The 11,693-nt window shown below is 40.0% G+C and overlaps 1 protein-coding gene and 1 pseudogene across 1 annotated transcript; one reads left to right on the forward strand and one right to left on the reverse strand.

Moving 5' to 3' along the window:
* Positions 1-1,497: 1,497 nt before the first annotated feature.
* Positions 1,498-2,349, forward strand: LOC147452936 (uncharacterized). The gene is made up of 2 exons (XM_086519042.1): positions 1,498-1,900; positions 2,126-2,349. The coding sequence occupies exons 1-2, from the start codon at positions 1,498-1,500 to the stop codon at positions 2,347-2,349; spliced, it is 627 nt and encodes a 208-aa protein (XP_086375168.1).
* Positions 2,350-3,281: 932 nt separating this feature from the next.
* LOC147452937 (uncharacterized) lies at positions 3,282-10,221 on the reverse strand (annotated as a pseudogene).
* Positions 10,222-11,693: the final 1,472 nt, after the last annotated feature.

Below are 11,693 nucleotides of genomic sequence, written 5' to 3' on the forward strand. Positions count from 1 at the left end.
GTGATACAACTCCAATATTGGTAGCATGCTTAGGTACAGGGTGGGTGTGTGTAGCCATTGACAGTGATGATGCCTTGATTTCAAATTATGTGCAACCATTACTTCGTCCTATAAAGCGGAGCAGAGAGGGGGCTTCCACCTCTCTTGATGTTGATGATGTGGGTGACATGCCTTCGCGTGTCAACCCCTTTGTTGACTAGTGAGACTCCACCTTACTCTTCCTTTTGCTCTCTAAATTATGTTCCCATCGTACTTTTATGCTATTTTGTCACTATTTTGGTATCATTGTTCGTTATGTAGGAATTATGGATAATGATTCAAACAACAATTTCAATTTTATATTTCTTGTTTCTATGATGTATGTTCTATATTTCTTACATGTGGATTGTGAGTCTTATCCTTTTTTTTTTTGTATGGAAGTGTGTTGCCAATTTATGCTGAGGGGATTGCAAAAACCATGGTGGCTTATGTACAATACAATTTTGACATCCATGAGAAGTCTCAAAGGCATAATGTTTTTATTGATGATGAGTGTGACTCTTCATAGTCACTAGAGAAAACTAAAACATTTTTTAATGTTGTTGTTGAAAAGGCACAACATGCTACTCTCTATTTTGCATCCATATCCCACTTTTTATCTTACAATTCTTAAAAAATCTTTCTTTTTGGATATAGGATATGACAATTGTTTATTGATATAGTTTAGAAACTTTGTAGATGTATGAGCATTGTTGAATTGCATAAGATTTTATTATTAAAATTTGAATTTAAAATATAGTGTTGATTGTTGTTGTGGATCATGACATGGTTTGCATACTTGTAAAATAACTTTGTTACTCGATTAGGTTTCTCATTGCTCGACAAATCTTGCATTAAAATTGTAGTTTTGATTGTTGTTGTGGATCATGACATGGTTTTCATACTTGTATAATAACTTTGCTACTCGTTCGGGTTTCTCATTGCTCGAGAAATCTTGCTCGGGTTACAGTAAGACTCATATTGGGACACCATTATACCCTTTGATATTTTAGTGTCACTATTTGGTCATCTCAATTTAGAGGCCTCCTAGTGTCCCATGAGTGTATTGATTAATTGGACAATATCTATGAAGACAGGGACTTTTTGACATTAGTGAATTGAGGGACTTTTCTACTATAATGAAGATATAGAATTTTGGCAACTTTTGACTATATTTTAGCCCGACGTTTTTGACTGATATAGTGCTTGGCTGCTAAGCTGCAAGACAAAGAGTCATTCCCCCTCATGCTTTTTTCAAAGGCAGGTCAGGCTGGTCGTTATCGAAGGCATGACGCAAAAGACATAATTCTTTCTGCAAAATTGTAGCTCACCGTTTGAAATCTGATGAACTCTCTCTCTCTCTCTCTCTCTCTCTCTGTTGCAATCTTTCTTTAAACAAGATATTCAGCTAATTGCCACACGAGAGAGGGAGACTGATATTTATATGAGCGCCTTGCGCATCAGCAGCTTGTGAAGACGATGACGAAGAGGAAGCAGCTAGCTGCCAGCTCCAGCACTAGCGATGGCGCCGATAGCGAGCTTCAAGCTGATTATTGCTTCTTACCTGGAAAAAGGCCTCTAGTACGTCAGGAGGAGACGATAATTAGCCCTGCAGATCCGGTAAGAAGAGCGGCTGACTGCGGCAGCGGCAGTACTACTCATAGGAAAGTGAGGAAGCGCAAGTCGAGAGCGAAGCCCAAAGCGCCCATCAAAGAGCTCTCCGCCAGCAGGCTCAATTTCAGGGAGATGGTGCATCAGCACACAGGCCTCTTGCATATGTCGTCGTCTCTGTCCCCTGCAGCTACAATTCACGCGCATGAAGCCCAGACCTCATCATCGTCTGCATGCAACAGCAGCCATATCTACGACTTTCCCAGTGCAGGTACGTTTGTCAGCTTGACACATTAGCAATGTTGCAATTACTAACTCGAACATATACATAAAGATAATTAAGGCATAAGCATTAGTATTCATATAGTAATATCTATAGAGGTAGCTTGTCTACTCACAATCTTAGCTTAGTTCTTAATCAGTAATTAGCTCTTGCTAATCAATAACTTCTATGTTTAATTACAGCTCACACACTTCTCCTAATGTTCTATTGCAGTTAAGTCTCTCATGAACTCCATGTCTTTCAGCAATGGATCGATATCACCTCACCCATTACCATCATTTGCAACAGCTCTAGATGCTGCTGCTAGTGAGCCTCGGCTTATGAATATCTACCCTACAAAATCACCCGCTTATACAGATGCAGACTTCATCAAGCTTGCTTGTGTTCTTCTTCAGCACATAATCTCTGAGCTCTCCTCCAAGCACATAATGCCTTGATTACTGTTTTTGTCCACCACCAAATGTGAATCACTCACCAATTTTCACCACTAATCTACTGAGAATCTACTAGTCTCTTAAAGGTGCATCCTAATTAAGTAGTTGCTTGTGCCTACATTGACCATGGCAACATGACATCTATTGATGAGCCATATCACATAGATCGGCAATTTTGCAAATCTGTCTCCTTCTGTTTTATCAATTGTACAACTCAATGTCTCTAGTTCATACATCACCAACTGGGTCACAGATTGTTCTATAATTTCTACCAATTGCAAAGTACAACTAGTATTCTTCCATGCTTCCTTTCTTTGTATCATCACGAGATCATCACCAACAAGGTCACACATTGTTCTATCTGTTTTGCAAATGGTATAGTACAACTAATATCCTTTCATACTGACTTTGGGCTCCCTTATTCACACTTCTGTTGTTATTACTTTCATAACAATGCCACTACATTCTCTAGTGGTGTCTCTTTAGACATAGAAAGTTAGTGCTTGTAACTTTAAGACAAGTCCTATATATCATTTATTTAAGGGAAAATTACCACAATACCTAGGGTATATTGAAAAAAAATATAATTTAAGAAGTTTTTTGGAATATCCATAATTTTTACTCATTTTCTCTTTATTTAATCAGTGATATGTATATACATGCATACACATATACTATTAGACTTAAGTAGGGGCTAGTAGTGCCAATAGTCTACTCACAACTCTTTTGATATCATCATAATCTCAATCGTGGTAAAGTGAAGGGTACATTGCAGTAATCCATACATGAGTGGATCAAGGATCACAATGCCATGATTAATAAGTATACCCGAGAAGAAGCATTCAACTATCAAATACTATGATCCCTTATTCAATGCCTATACACATGGATGTATACACACAATCACGTACATACATATATACATAGATTTACATCTACAGACTCATATATGTGACACACACACACACACACACACACACACACACACACACACACACACATATACACACTTATAATTAAATACATAGACCTGGACCATACTATTTGACCTAAGTAGGGGCTAGTAGTGCCAATAGGCCAATAGAACAATCTAAATCATGGTAAAACCAAGTGTACATTGTAATCCATACATGACTGGCAAGGATCACAATGCCACAATTAAAAAGGGACTATACCCGAGAGGAAGCGTTCAACTATTGGGTACTATTTGTCAGGATAGGGGCAAGGCCGGACTAGACAAGGGCAAGGCTGGGCTAGGCAGTGTGAAAAGGGAGTCCAACTAGGGTAAAGGACTAGGAGCCATGCTATATAGTGGGTGGTTGGGAGGTGGACTCCAAAGCACTAGTTCCCCTTGTCTCACATTGGTATCAAGAGCCAAGTTCCTATTTTGGGAAAGGACAGGCATGGTGCTTTAGAGCCAGAAAAAGCTTTGCATGAGTTGCATGCCGTGGTCAAGAGAACCATGGAACTCATCTCCTGTGAGGAGGACGACGAAGACGTGACTGGGTGGGCAACACCGCTAGTGAGGAGAAGGGCCGAAACCAGACCTGCGCCAAATCTCCCCCTCTCGAGCTTGACAGCATCGCGCGAGACTTCTGAGCATTTTGCGTGCTTGTGGCGTGTGGTTTTGACCAACCCCCAAGGTGGGGTGAGCTTTGCTTGCACCTCGCGAAGCTTGCGAGCCCGCCATCGACTATGTTAAATTTTTTTTTCATACCCAATGGGCGCCCAACCCTTTGGGTTAGTGGCTACCCTAATTTTTTCCACAACCAAGGGTAGGTTCCCACAGCAGGGTACCCCCCACCCTCTTGTGAAGCTTCGGGCAAGGCTCGGCATACCGACAGAGCAAAGGCAGTCCGTGGCTCGCAAACAAGGCCGAGAAATACCAAGCAAAAGTTGCTAGTTCTGTTGCGTATACTACATATAATCTTTTCATAAATTCATTCAAGTCGTCTTCAAGTTCTCCAAAATACAAAGACCAGTGTAGTACTGGTGCTCAAGGCAATCATACCTACACTAACCGATTATTTTCTTGGAACCCGGAGCAAGGTTACATCCTCAGCAGCAATTGGAGCATGAAAGAAATTCACAAGGCTAATTACCGCTATCAACGGGATTCTTTATCGATATTTACCAGTTACGGTACATCCTACATCTACGGAATATCTTGTCGACATCAGGTATTTTTCTTGCTATTCCTTTCACTGCACTGTGTCGCCATGGATTCAGATATCAATATGACTTTTGATTTCATGCAAAATATGCCTGATTCTGTCCATGATGGCTCACGGCCTGATGCTCTCACGGAGAGTGCTCGCGACGCTACGGTAGGTGACGACACTCATGAAATGCTTGATATTCAAGGATTTCGTACACTTCAGACACACATATGAGTCATGGAAGGAAATTTTAAATCTTTAAATAAAAACGTCACTAAATTATCCACGTTAGTGATCCAATTAATGCAATAGCAGTCCAAGGGTCCTGCTGACACGCACATGTATGAGCATGTTGCTATACAGGGGCAAGGCCCTTCTAATCAGGGACAAGATCCATCTGCTGATGCTTTGCACACTCTCACTGCAAAAGAGGTGGATGAGTTGTTGAAAAACACCAAACCACCGACTTTTAAGGGAGAGGAACGAGATTGCAATAAGGATGTAGTGAATATCTTTCTTAGCAAGTGGGATGGAATTCATGCCTTACGGCATACCCCGGATGCAGTTAGAGCACTGCAAACAAGCTTAACTCTGGAAGGCAAGGCCTACAAATGGTGGATGTCTCTCAAGGAGAAGAATATCATACCACAGAGTTGGGCAGCTTTTGAAGCTATGTTTTGCAAAGAATTTTTGCCTACAAATGAGGCAGATCTCAATTGGACGGCTTGGGACACGTGTTCCATGCACCAATACCCATCATAACTTGAATATATATCTCACTATAGGGATGTTATCCTCAAGTTGGAAGGCCTAGATACCTTTCAGCAAGTACGGGGGTTTATACGTGGTATGATACGAGAGCTTAAGAAGCACACTTGAGGAAGCCATAGTGAAAGCACATATTCACGATGATCCAGATGAAAAGAAATCACATCATAATCATGTACCTGCTAATACACATGGTAATACACGCACACAGTACGGACACAATAAAAGAAAATTTATAGTAGCCAATTCAGAAGCATCTAAAAAACCCAAGGGGCCCAAAGGTCCTCTCTCTCTTGAGGACTTTGATAAAGCTAAAAAAGAGAAATTATGTTTTAAATGTTTAGGAAGCAGTCATGGCAAAAAGGATTGTCTCTAGGGGAAATCTGCTGCTCATGGCAAGGAGAAAGCAGTGCACACGGTGCAACTGCTGCCTCTTGATTTTTCCTCATGATTCTCTACAGTGGAAGTAAAACACACCAAGGTGGTGCATGAATGCTGTCTCACAGCTTCCATGTGGCAACAGACCTTCGGACCACATGAGTCAGTACATATGCACGACTCTCTGCAAGGGCACAAGGTGCACATCTTGGTAGATGACGGTGATACTCATAATTTTATCAATTACGGATTGGTGAAAAAACTCAAATTGCCTCAAACTCCAAGTACCCACCGCTACAAGGTAGCAATGATGAATGGACATGATACCAAAATCTGGGATACTCAAGTCTGAGCTGTTCCGTTGGAAGTACAAGGCTACTCCACATCCTTGGATTTTCAGGTTATGGACATGGAGAGGGCAGATGTGGTCCTTGGTAGGGAATGGTTGCATAGCCTAGGACCATCACTGAAGCGTAGCTATGAGCACAACAACTTGATGTTTGAATCCCATGGTACACATGTGTTGTTGTTAGGAGAGAAGGATGTACCTTCTTCACCATTGATATGTACAGCTGAGCTTATGCAGCTCGTTTCTGATAATGAAATAGATCAAGTTTTATTGTGTTACTCATTGTCTCATGTTCTGTCTAACATTGAATCTGTTGAACATTCCTCAACGCCGCATGCTTCTCTCTCATCTCTTCCACCAATGGCTCCTTCCAAACAAGCAAAAGTTGCTAGTGAGTTACAAAATTTATTAAAGAAATTTCACGATGTTTTTCCTAGTGATTTGCCACCAGGATTACCACCGACACAATCGGTGTAACATAGCATCGATGTGGTTACAGGCAATAAACCTGTCAGTAAACCGCCCTGCCGTATGAGTTACTCTGAAGCTGCTAAGGTGGAACGTCAGCTTGCTGAATACCTTAGCAGAGGGTTTATCCAACCCAGTTCTTCACCATGGGCTTCTCCTATCCTATTAGTGAAGAAAAAAGACGGCAGTATGCGCATGTGCATAGACTATCGTGGCTTAAATACGGTTACGATTAAGAACAAGTACCGATTGCTATGCGTGGATGACTTGTTCGACAAACTCACTCATGCTCATATTTTTACGAAAATAGACTTGCGGTCAGGTTATCACCAAGTCCATATTCGACTTGCTGATATACCCAAAACTGCATTCCGGACAAGGTTTGGACACTACGAGTTGTTGGTTATGCCCTTTGGGTTAACCAATGCGCCTGCAACATTCATGACACTTATGGATAGTGTCTTGAATCCGTACTTGGGCAAATTTGTCATCGTTTTTCTCGATGACATTATAGTCTACAGTGCTTCTGAAGAAGAACACTTACAACATCTGAGGCAGGTGCTCGAATTGTTACGAACAAATAAATTATATGCGAAGGTATCTAAGTGTGATTTTATGAAAGAAGAAATTCACTATCTTGGGCATGTTATTTCAGCCAATGGGCTATATATGGATCATATCCATAGTGGATACAATCCGACAATGGCCTTCTCCAAAAAATTTGGAGGAGTTACATATTTTTTTAAGGATTTGTAGGTTTTTATCGAAGGTTCGTTAAAAACTATGCTAATATTGTTGTTCCTACGACGAACCAACTAAAAGGCCAAGGAAAATCTTTTCAGTGGGGACCCGCTCAACAGCACAATTTTGATACGCTCAAGGATGCATTAGCTACAACTCCCATACTAGCTATTGTAGATCCTTTGAAACCATTCATTTTGGAAACGGATGCCAGTGACCGTGCTATTGGAGCAGTCTTGTTACAAGACGGACGGCCAATTGCATTTGAAAGCAAGAAGCTTGATGTAGCACAACAGAACTACTCTTCTTATGAGGGCGAACTCTATGCAATAGTGTCTGCCTTAAAAACATGGCAGCATTATTTGTATGGTGCTCAGTTTGAGATTGTGTTTGACCATGAAAGCATCAAATGGTTTACACAACAAACGGATTTGAAGGGTCAAAAAGCCAGGTGGCCCGAGATTCTTCAGGAATATGACGCCAAGCTCCGGTATGGTAAAGGACGATACAATATGTGGCTGACGCTCTAAGTCGTATGCCGGAGATCAATTCTCTCTTGTTCACGGAACTTCGCAGTGAATTTTTGGATTCTCTAAAGGGCAAATATGAGCATGATGAAGCATATTCCAAAGTGTGGAGCCAGGTACAAATGAGGGATCCTTCTGACTCCAATGATGGTAGTGTAACGTTAACCTCCACACATAGTTCTCCTCTATCGAGTGATGAACTACAGCGATGGAAGCATTTCACCATCGACAATGGGTACCTACTTCATAAGGGGAGAGTTTGTGTACCGATGGACACAGACATTCGGTGCCAAATTCTTTATGAATGTCATGGTAGTCCAAGTGCAGGGCACCTGTGTATTAGAAAGACTTACACTCTCGTACGACGACAGTTTTACTGGCTAGGTTTACATGGCTTTGTTCAAGCTTATGTCTTGCATTGCCAAAAATATCAAGTTAACAAAGCAGAGCACCTGAAAGCAGGAGGACTCTTACATCCTTTGGAGATTCCCAATGGTAAATGGGAAAGTATCTCTATGGACTGTATTGTCGGTTTACCAACCACTGTACGAGGTCATGACTCGGTATGGGTGGTCGTAGACCGGTTGACTAAACTATGTAAGTTTATTCCAAACAAATCAACAATGAAGACTCCAGAACTAGCCAAGTTATTTGTGGAAAATCTATAAAAGTTGTATGGTTTGCCAAGTAACATTGTCAGTGATCGTGATCCCAAGTTTAATAGTCATTTTTGGAGGGATGTGTTCAAACAATTGGGTACACAACTGAACCTCAGTACAGCCGATCATCCAGAAATAGATCGTCAGACTGAACGAGTTAACCAAGTGCTAGAGGATATGCTAAGAGCATACATTAGCAAAACAGTCAGACTGGGAAGAATATTTAACTATTCTCGAGTTTGCCTACAATAGTGCTAAGCATGTCACAATTGGATTTAGTCCTTTCATGCTTATGTATGGTTTTCAACCTAGGTCACCTGTTACGGTGGGGTTGGCAACCGAAAAGCTCCAACAGGTTAAGGATTTTCTCCAAGACCACATGGATATGCTGAAACTCACTTGTCAGAATGTCCGACAAGCGTAGGATCTGTATAAGAAGTACATTGATGAGAAACGTTGGCAAGTTACCTTTGAGGAAGGGGAGGAAGTATTTTTACGTGTGCCAGAACATTCAGAAAGTCTGAAAACTGGGCCAACACCTAAACTATCTCCACGATAGTGTGGGCCTTTCAAAATACTCAAGCGAGTAGGTGATCGTGCCTACAAATTATTGCTACCTACACATTCTCCTATTCATCCGGTGTTTCATGTAAGCCGTTTACGTAAGCGGTTACTTGGGGACGACAATGTCATTGACCAACAGATTTTGGTTGATTTTGTTGAACCTTCTACCTTACCGCATGAACCTGAACGCATTCTCGACTATCATGATTTACGTACGCGCCATCATGTATGTCAACAAGCCTTAATCAAGTGAAAAGATCGACCTGAGAAAGGCGCCACTTGGGAAAACATTGATGTTCTTAAGAAGAAGTTCCCCACTTTTGTTTTCGAGGACGAAAACTCTTCTTTAAGGGGGGAGTAATGTTAGGACAAGGGCAAGGCCGGACTAGAAACACACACACACTCACATACACACACACACACACACTCACATAGAGAGACTCACTTATATGTGTACACTCTTTTTCTCTATCCACTCTCTCTTACTCTCTCTCTCTACACCTAATCTGCACGTCGCTATGTATCCCTTAATTATACCTAATCTACACACCTCTACTTCTCTACCTAATCAAAGTAGATGGAGAGAGCATAGAAAGAGAGGTGGAATAGGTGTAGATTAGGTGTGTAGAGAGAGGTGGAATAGGTGTAGATTAGGTGTGTAGAGAGAGGTAGATATATTTTTATCCATCTATCTACCTCTCTTCCTATATCTATTCTACACACCTCTACTTCTCTATCTAATCAAGGTAGATAGAGATGATGTTCAAAGAGAGGTAGAATAGGTGTAGAGAGAGAGAGAGAGAGAGAGAGAGAGAGAGAGAGAGAGAGAGTGAGAGCCTTAGATAGATTTTTTTCCTCCTATCTATCTCTATACCTAATCTACACATGTCTACTTCTCTATCTAATCAAGGTAGAGAGAGAGAGAGAGGGTGTGCAAAGAGACACATATAGAGAGACCCATTAGGTGTATACATACAAGATCTCTCATATACACATATATACACACACACGTTTATATGTATATACATGCATACATATATAGACACATTCACATAGATACGTATATACAAACTTACATATATACACAAACTCACATAGATACATGCACACACACACACACACACACACACACACACACACACACACACATATATATATATATATATATATATATATATATATATATATATATATATATATATATATATATATATATATATATATATGTATATGTATATACATGAATGTATATATAAACACATTCACATAGATACGTACATACAAGCCTACATATATATACAGACACACATAGACACATCATATATAATCAAAATCTCAATCATGGTAAAACCCAGGGTACGATGCAGGAATCCACACATTAGTGGATTAAGGATCACAATGCCATGATTAAAAAAGGACTATACAGGAGAGGAAGTGTTCAACCATCTAGGGCTATGCTCCTTTTCTTAGTGCCTACATACATGCATATATTCACACACTTACATACATACGTATATATAAGCATACATGTCGATCTCTCTCTTTCATTCTTTCTCTCTCTACCAACTCTCTCTTTCTCTTTTTCTCTCTATCTACCTACTCTCTATCTGTCTTTCTCTCCTTACTCCCTCCCTCTCTCTCTCTCTCTCTCTCTCTCTCTCTCTCTCTCTGTCTCTCTACTCTTTTTCTACCTTGTCTTTCTCTCTTTCCCTTTCTACACACTCTCGCTTGTGTCTACTTACTCTCTCTCTCTCTCTCTCTCTCTCTCTCTCTCTCTCTCTCTCTCTCTCTACTTTTCCCTTTTAATCTACTCAAAAAGTTTATTTTTTTTCAAACTTTCTTTAGACTCTCTTTCTTCTTTTTTAAATAATTTTTTTCTTTAAACCCATTCAATTGTTTTTCTATTCATTTAGTTATTTCCAAACTTAGCAAACTCAATTAAACATTAATCTATATCAATCAATCAATCTTTTCCTCTCTATCTCACACTAATTAATTAATGCCAATACACATTAATCAAGCAATCATTTCCTCCCTATCTTTCACTCTCTCACTAATCATACACTAATTTTTTTCTTCCGGTCTTTTTCTTTCTCACTAATCATACTAATTATCACACACCGCAAGCAAGAAAAGCAAGCAAACAAACCGAACCGCAAAGAGGACAAATAGATCGCAAGGAAGCAAAAAAGGTATCATGAAAGAGGTGAGATTTACTTCTACTCTTTAGTGTGTGTTTGTGCATTTAAAACAATAGAGAAAGGAGGGGGTTGAAAAAACTTATTGCCCTGTTGTCTCTCACGTGAAACTCCAAGATCCCAAGACACAGCTTAAGGAAGCTATAGTGCCCAGGGGCGTTCACTAGGAAATATGTAAGATAGACGTGTGAACAAAATAAGGGATTTATAATTAGGTACATTTACAAAAAATATACTTTCATAAAGGGTTTTTAAACTCGGGGGGTGCACTATGTAATTATGTTAATGTATAACATGAGTTCAAAAGGAGGGGTTTTAAAATGAAAAAAATTTAGACAATTTAACAGAGATACATTAAAATAAGGAGTTTTTATATTCAATTTTGGAAAAAATTCCTAAAATAAGGGGTCATTTTATTCATTTAGACATGTTAAAGGAGGGGTTTTTTATAATACCCCGTGAGCACACATTATATAGGAATTGGTGAACCCCCCGAGAGTTTTAATTGAGAAAGTGAAAATTTTCATACATAAGGG

This window comes from Adiantum capillus-veneris, chromosome 8, assembly GCF_014529385.1.
Source record: "Adiantum capillus-veneris isolate H3 chromosome 8, ASM1452938v2, whole genome shotgun sequence".
Classification (NCBI taxonomy): Eukaryota; Viridiplantae; Streptophyta; class Polypodiopsida; order Polypodiales; family Pteridaceae; genus Adiantum; species Adiantum capillus-veneris.

Bases quoted from the DNA above. Each gene is read 5' to 3' on its own strand.
- LOC147452936 (XM_086519042.1), top strand. From the start codon at position 1,498: ATGACGAAGAGGAAGCAGCTAGCTGCCAGCTCCAGCACTAGCGATGGC. The intron at 1,901-2,125 runs GTACGTTTGTCA...GTTCTATTGCAG, and splicing joins CTACGACTTTCCCAGTGCAG to TTAAGTCTCTCATGAACTCC.